The following is an 8,154-nucleotide window of genomic DNA, read 5'->3' as shown; positions in this document are numbered from 1 at the left end:
TGTTATCTCAGATTCTCCAGCATCTGCAGTTCCTACTATCTTTGTAGAATAGTCCATGTCTGGTTTGTGAGACAGCTGAACTGGTGGTGAGTGAGAGCACAAATTAATTCATGTTACCTGAAAGTATTAGATGTAGCTATCTATATTAGTGCAGTAGGCAGTTTGCAGAAAGCAAGCAAGCTGTGTTGTAAGTGCAGTTTTCTGTATCCACTGCAAACTGTCCTACTTTCCAGGATTTCTACAAGGTGTGCGGTGGAAGAGGATATTGGGCTTGCTGATGCAGGATATCTAGCGTTGGAGGTGTGACCTCATTTGTTCCTATGTTATTGTAAGAGTTGCATACAGGCAGTGCACCAGAGAGACACACACACATACACACATGAGGTTAGTGGCAAGACCGGCAGGGAGACAGGATCAGAGTGGAGAAATCTTCAACTTGATAGTACCCAGTTGTTCCACATGATAAAAGATGAATGTGACATAATGAAGTTGTTGTGGGACAAGTGACACATTTGAAGTCCGAGATAGTTCAAATCAGAACCCTATTACAAGCAGGCAGCAAAAGGGATTCAAACTCAAATCGCTTTCCAAGTCTCGCGTGCTCTCTTCTTAAAGTCTCTTGAAATTCATCTCTCTCTTCACTCCTGAGTGTGCAAGCCTTTCTAAGCCCCAAACATCCTCAAACTCTGAACTCAGGTACAGCAAGCAAGATTATTTATATATAATTCTAAGGGAGAACAAATACAGTTGGCAAAACATTCTTGGTTTTGGGCTAAGTTCATTCCTGGTCTCACCATTATCTTTAGAATAGAACATGCTATTGGCATTCTCACAAGCCACCTTGTAGGGAAATACAGAAGCACAGCTTGCGATTTTCAAATACAGCAATTTAACCTCTAGCGATTCTGTAATTGCCCAGTTCAGATTCAAGCAGTTAGCACATCTTGCTACTATCCACATCATTTGCCTGAGGAGGAAACAGCTTCTCTCTATCTACCCTATCTGGCCAGCTCATGATTTTGAACAGCTGATCCCCCCTCAGCCTTTTTCTCTTCAAAAGTAAAGTCCAAACTTATTCAATTTATTGTCATAGCTGGAGCAGATTGGGCAAATGGTTCCTTATACAAATAATGTCATGGATAGATGCAACTGTGATGGGTAGCTTGTGGAGGATGAGTCTGAGTAGACTTTTTCCGCACCACCAGGTGTAATGGGCTAGCTTGAATTACAATCTGGTACCATAACCATGATGCCAGTGTAATCAGTGCCTTTGAGATTTGTATAGCTCGGTGGCTCTGTTCCTGCACAATTGAGTGTTTTGCTGTTTACTACATATTCAATTTTGGTACTATACTATTATTAGTACTACTATTTTGGTATCGCTTTAGTTGAAAATCTCAAGCTGTGCTTCTGTATTTCTCTACAAGGTGGCTTATGAGAATGCCAATAGCATGTTCTATTCAGTACCCAAAAGATTGTCCATTATATTTGTCTTTGGTATTTATTTTCCATTGATCTGCTCACTCTCCTCTCTCAGTGATGTATTTTAAAAGAGGGATGTCCATCTCCTTACTTATCCTTCTGCTCCAAGTGCTGAGTATGTGTCTCCTTACTATCTGTTAATTGACAGTAAAATAAGTTCACTTTTTGTATAGTTGCAATATTTTGGTTTTCCACATTCTTGGCTTTCTCTTTGCAGTTTTCCCTTGTGCCAGTATGATTGTCTTTGTCTTTCTTGTAGTTTAGAGAACAGAAACAGAAAGATTTCCCACATAACTCACAAAATAAAAAGCTGAGGATAGTGGAAATCTGAAACAAAAACAGGAAGTGCTGGAGAAACACAAGGTCTGGCAGCATCTGTGGAGTGAAGGGTCACCAGAATTGCCTCAGCACTTTTCCCTTCTACTATATATTTTCAATGTACAGTGATTAACAATTTAAAAGTTTGCAAACGAATTATCTTCTCTAATGTGAATTATATTCTTGCTTTGTATTTCAGATATATTTATATTGCAGATAGTTCTGCCCAGAACATCCATATTATGGAAATAAATCTGAATAATACTCTGACTCCAGTGAAGGTAAGGATTTGAAATAATTATTAGAATCAATCAAGGTTATGAATGCTGTAACAACTTTGCCTATAAACGTAAACAACATTTTAGCGTCAAAATGTGAAATCTATAACCTGGACGAAACTTCTCTGTGCAGTTTGAAATTATTGTTCTAGTAAATGGTTGGGAGAGCTCATGTGGATAATCACAGAATAGATCATAGAATCCCTATAGTGTGGAAGTAGGCCATTCAGCCCATCAAGTCCAGACTGACCCTCTGAAGAGCATCCCACCCCACTACCCTTTAACCCTGCATTTCCTATGGTTAACCTACCTAGCTTGCACATCCCTGGATGCTGTGGGCAATTTAGCACAGCCAATCCACCTAACCTGCTCATCTTTGGACTGTGGGAGGAAACTGGAGCACGCAGAGGAAACCCACACAGACACGGGAAGAATGTGCAAACTCCACACAGACACAGTCACCTGAGGGTGAAATCGAACCCAGGTCCCTGGCGCTATGAGGCAGCAGTGCTAACCACTGAGCCACGATGCTGTCCCTATATGGAATAAGTAGTAATTTCAAAACAGAAGAAATGGAAGAGAGTATAGTAACGGCCATAAATTGTATTTTAGACACTAAAGATAAAGGAGAAACTAGAATATGTAACGAAATTGATGCATGAGAGAGAAATAAAAAACATGCGTAAGACATTAGAGTTGAAGGACAAATTGTAGTATGCGTGTGGTCCAAATAAATGCACCATTTAAATACATCTGGCAGGATTTTACTGATGGCCTGGTCTGAGGCTCTCAGCTGTAAAGATGGGAGAGGAAGCCCACCCAAAGGAGGAGCTTGCACTATAGAAATTTAGTAGATACAGTATGGGAGTTCTGCCCCTCAGGAACAGGAAGTGCTGTGTCAAAACTGCTGGTTAATCAGAGCTGCTGACAATTCTGTCATCCTGTCAGTGCCACTGGGAATGGTGGTCGCTGTTGGTACTTGGGGCTTGAGGAAGCGAACAGCACTGTGTCAAGCCCTACAGATGACTGTAGTCTCCCTGTATGACAAGCTGTAAGGCCCTAATGACCTCGGAGGGAGGAGGGTGCGGTAGGGTTTGAGACCATCAGGGAGCGGGCGTGATTGAACATCTTATGTGGAGCCCTGTGATGGTTCCGGGGGCCTGTTAAGGAGGGACCAGTCTGTGTCTACATGGGAAAACTTACCGTGGACCTCTATGGCTTGTTCAATCCTTGTGGCAGCAATCTGAGGCTCTTTCCCCACTCAAGGGTGTTGGGCGAGCTGCCTGATGCCCATCCTTGCCACTGGTAGGGACATGTGTGAGTAGATCACCTGCCGGATTTTACATCCTCATCACAACATTTTCAAATTGACTAATGGAGTAAGGTATAATTTTGTCCCTGGAATGTAAGAAACAAATGGAATGAATTGCACCTGCAGATTCAGTTGAAGGTTCTGAAATGGTTGCAAATACTGAGACACAGTTGAGAGAAAGCAGGCTTGGGAACTTAAATATACTGGGTGATGATGAGTACAGGGAAGATCAGGAAAATGATAAAATGGACAAGTAGCTCAGGTGAAAATATGGTGGGAGGTAAGCAGGTGGGGAGACTGTGAAAACTGTAGATTTAAATTGAATGGTTTCACCGTTTTCACTGCAAGGGTCAAATATTCTGAGATGATGTTATTTCATGTTTAAGAAAACATTTCACTGGTTAGAATCGGATTCTGCACATGATAATGTTTTAGTTGAATTCTTGGACAGTCGTGTAAAAGTAGAAAATACAATCAATACTGGTCAGTTTATGACAGTTGCACCACATTCCTCTTGCTTTTAGCGCAATTAAATCATTTCGTTTTAGCAGGTTGGCATCTGTTAAGTTAGTTTAGATTAATTTGGTGTTCACAGGGACTTGTATGAGATCATCACATATCACTTAAGCCTGAAATGTACAAGAATACTTAGCATCAAACTTGAAGATGTCACATTAATCTTAATGTTGGTTACTCTCTGTGAAGACTTTGCATTTGGAAACTATGCCAGACAATCTGGAGGTGGACCCCAAGACTGGAGATGTGTGGGTTGGTTGCTGTCCCAATTGCTGGAAAATATTGTTTTACGATCCTGAAAATGGCCTAGGATCTGAGGTTGGTTATATAAATGTTGAGAAAAATGCAACTTTCTTTTTGAAAAGTTGAATTGCTTTAGTTTTAAACTATTTTCAATCAAGTGCTATCTTCATAGGAGCTACCATGCTGAACAGGTCAATATACCTATCATTGAGTGCCCTGATTGTAACCTATAAGCATTAACTAAATCTTGTACTAAGAACTCACACCTCTGAAGTTGCAAAATATAAACCTATCCTAATATTTTGACTATATTTATTTAAAAAAACTTACAGTAAGTCATTATTGTAAATATTTCTAATCAGTCTGTTCAGGCATGTAATGACACTGATTAAGCAGATGGCATTTGAACCTGGCCTCCCTGGCTGACAGGTGAGGGCACTACTACCATGCCACAGGAACCCCTTGGCAATAATGTATAAATATGAAAATAAGACCTTCTGCAGTAAATGTATATTTGCATTTGTTTTAAAGATTATTCAAATCTGAATAAAATTGATTAAAATAGTTTAAAAACAAGCCTATGTAGAAATGACATTTTAAATAAGTCCCCGAGGATGAATAATGAATTCTGTTTGACAAAGGTTTAGCTACGTTTAAATCATTTGAACTGACTTTGAACTGAAGAAAGCAATATGTGTTTACATTGCTATTAAAACTAGAAGGGCTACATTTCAGCTATGTAATCACATCACCTAGAAAAATAGGTATTTGTTTCAGTGGGCTACAATGTATTGAAAGTTGTATTGGATAAATAAACACTTGTCTATATTCACAGGTAATCAAAATTGAAAACATTCTATCTGAGGACCCAAAAGTGACTCAAGTGTATCTGAACAATGATTCTGTTCTCCAAGGTTCATCAGTTGCCATTGCTTATGAAGAAAAATTGCTTATTGGCACAATCTTCCACAAAGCACTTCATTGTGAACTCGGTAGTTCATAACTATGAGTTGATACGTGCTATCACAGCTAGGTATGTTCTATCTGTTCAGGCAGTGAATAAAACATTTGTAATACTTCCTTTTCTTTAGAGTATGACATTAGTGCCAGTGGTAGTGGTTTCATTTTGTGTCTAACATGGCAATAAATTGGGATTTAATTTTTTTTTTGTAAAGTATCCCATTATAACTGGCCTTTCTATTATAGGAAGGATGTTGTGAAACTTGAACAGGTTCAGAAAAGATTTACAAGGATGTTGCCAGGGTTGGAAGGTTTGAGCTTTAAGGAGAGGCTGAATAAGCTGGGGCTATCTTCCCTGGAGCACTGGATTCTGAGAGGTAGCCTTAGAGTTTTATAAAACCATGAGGGACATGGATAAGGTAAATAGACGAGGTCATTTCCCTGGGGCAGGGGAGTCCAAAACTAGAGGGCATAGGTTTAAGCTGAGACAGGAAATATATAAAGGGACCTAAGGGGCAAATTTTTCACGCAGAGAGTGGTGCATGTATGGAATGAGCTGCCAAAACAAGTGATAAAGGCTGGTACAATTACAACATTTAAACGGCATCTGGATAGGTATATGAATAGGAAGGATGTAGAAGGCCATGGGCCATATTATGGCAAATCGGACTAGATTATTTAGGATATCTGGTTGGCATGGATGAGTTGGACCAAAAGGTCTGTTTCTGTCCTGTACATCTCTATGTCTCTATAATTAGAGAGCTTTGGGAGAAGGTCTAAAATTCAGGGCATGTCAAATGCATTCAGTTCAACTGGAAGTAGATACATAAAAACATATGTTATGAGGAAGAGTAGTTCTGCGACCATTTAACAAAATCATGACTGACCTGATTGTAACCATAAAACCCCATTCCTCCCAACTCCAATTACCTTTCACCCCCTTGCCTATCAAGAATCTATCCACCTGTGCCTAAAAATCTTCAAATATTCTGCTTCCACGGCCTTTCAAGGAAGAGAGTTCCAAAGATTTGTAACCCTCTGGAAGAAACCATTTTTTCTTATCACAGTCTTAAATGAGTAATGCTTTATTTTCAAACAGTAACCCCTAGATATAGATTTGGGAAACATCTTTGCCACATCCACTCTTTTAAGTCCCTTCAGGATATTGTATGTTTCAGTCAAGTCATCTTGTACTCTTCTAAATTCCAGTGGTACAAGCATAAACTGTCCAAATTTTCCTCATAAGCCAGCCCACCTGTTCCAGGTACAAGTCTAGTGAACTTCTCTGAGCTGCTTCCAATGTATTTACATCCTTTCTTAAATAATGAGACCAATATAATACAGGTGCATAACACTTGAAATGTGGTTTCACCAATGTCCTATAAACTGAGGCTTAACCTTCCTACTTTAGTACTTAATTCCCCTCATAATAAGGAATAACTTTACGTTAGTTTAATTACTTGCTGTACCTGCAAGCGTTATGTGATTCATGCTCTGGAACACCCAGATTCCTCTACATCTCTGATAACTGCAATCTCACACATTTAAATAGTATGCTTCTTATTCGTTCTTTTGGCCAAGGTGGATAACTTTGCATTTTCCCACATTATCTTCAACTTGCCAGGTCTTTGCCTACTCATTTAACTTACCTGCATAACTTTTGAGCCTCATTTATATGTTCTTCATAACTTACTTTGTCATTGTATCATTGGCAGATTTAGCAAACATATATTTGGTCCCTTCATCCAAATCATTCATATGAATTGTAAAAGGTTCAGGCCCCAGCATTGATTCTTGTGACACCTCTTCATATTTGTCCATCTGGAAAAAGCTCATTTCTGCTTACCCTTCACCATGATTTTATTTTCTGTAAAAATATTTGGTGTGATATGTTATCAAAAACCTTCTGGAAGTCAAGGTCTAGCATTGTACCAGTTCCCCTTCATTCACAGCAGATTGTTTCTTCAAAGAACTCCAATAAATTGGTTAAACTCAATTTCCTTCTTGCAAAACTATGTTGACTCTGCCTAATTACCTTACATTTTTAATGATTCTTCTAATATCCTGTATTTAAGACAGATTTTAAACTAAGATGTTAATATGTCGACTCTTCCTTTTTTGCAAGCCTCTCTTTTTGAATAAAGGAGTTCTATTCATTAACTTCCTATCTAATGGAACCTTTTCCCAGTCTGGGAAATTTTGGACAATTAATACCAATGCACCAACTATCTCATTAGCCACTTCTTTTAAATTCCTAGGATGGAGTCCATCAGTACAGCCAGCAGTTTCAACAATTTGCTCTGTACCACTTGTCTAGTGATGACCTTCCCTTCCATTTTCTAATTTATAGCTATTTCTGGGATGATATTTCAACCTCCACAGTGAAGACTGATTAAAAATACCTGTTCAATTCTTCCGCCATCTCCTTATTTTTCATGATTAATCCCATGGACTGGATTTCTTTAATGTTTACTTTGATGCTTTTCCTTTTTATTTAAAACTATCTATCGAAATTCTTACAATGTTTTAAATCTTTCTCATTGTTTTCTGTTTCTTATATTCTGTCCCAACTTCTGACTTTCCATTTGTTTAACTCTTTTTGTTGGCCACAGATGATCAGTCCTCCCTTTATTTCTTATTTCTTATTGGAATGTACCTATTTCGAAATATCCCCTGAAATATCTGCAACTGCATCTCCATTGACCTAGCCCTTAACCTAATTTTCCAATTCACTTTAGCTGGCTCTGCTTTCATAGCCTTATTACTGCAAAGTTCTTACATAAGTTTATGCAAATGGTATTGAAAATACCAAACATTTTTCTCTGTTCCCTATCCATTGAAAGTGTGTAAATCTCACAGACTTTTCACTAGAATTGGGGTAATTCAGATGGCTGCCTCTGCCACCTCCTTCTTCTGAAGCTCCCTGTAACTTGCCCTGAAGTTTTCTCTTTTACCAAGTTTCTTTCCTAGTGTCCTCTCCTGGGTGTATTTTGTCTAAAAAAACTCACCTGTGGCAAAGTTATGCCTACTAAATTAATGCCAACC

The 8,154-nt window shown here is 38.8% G+C and overlaps 1 protein-coding gene across 1 annotated transcript in view; it reads left to right on the top strand.

Moving 5' to 3' along the window:
* LOC109914992 (serum paraoxonase/arylesterase 2-like) overlaps window positions 1-5,569 on the top strand; it is a 34,449-nt gene extending 28,880 nt beyond the window's left edge. Inside the window, exons 7-9 of the mRNA XM_020514598.2 lie at window positions 2,000-2,081; window positions 4,096-4,224; window positions 4,985-5,569. Coding sequence (XP_020370187.2) covers window positions 2,000-2,081; window positions 4,096-4,224; window positions 4,985-5,152 — 379 coding nt within the window. The 3' untranslated portion in view covers window positions 5,153-5,569. The remainder of the gene's footprint in view (window positions 1-1,999; window positions 2,082-4,095; window positions 4,225-4,984) is intronic.
* The last annotated feature ends 2,585 nt before the right edge of the window (window positions 5,570-8,154 follow it).

Source organism: Rhincodon typus, chromosome 2 (genome assembly GCF_021869965.1).
Source record: "Rhincodon typus isolate 14 chromosome 2, sRhiTyp1.1, whole genome shotgun sequence".
In the NCBI taxonomy this organism is placed as follows: domain Eukaryota; kingdom Metazoa; phylum Chordata; class Chondrichthyes; order Orectolobiformes; family Rhincodontidae; genus Rhincodon; species Rhincodon typus.
This window is presented reverse-complemented; position numbering and strand designations above follow the sequence as displayed.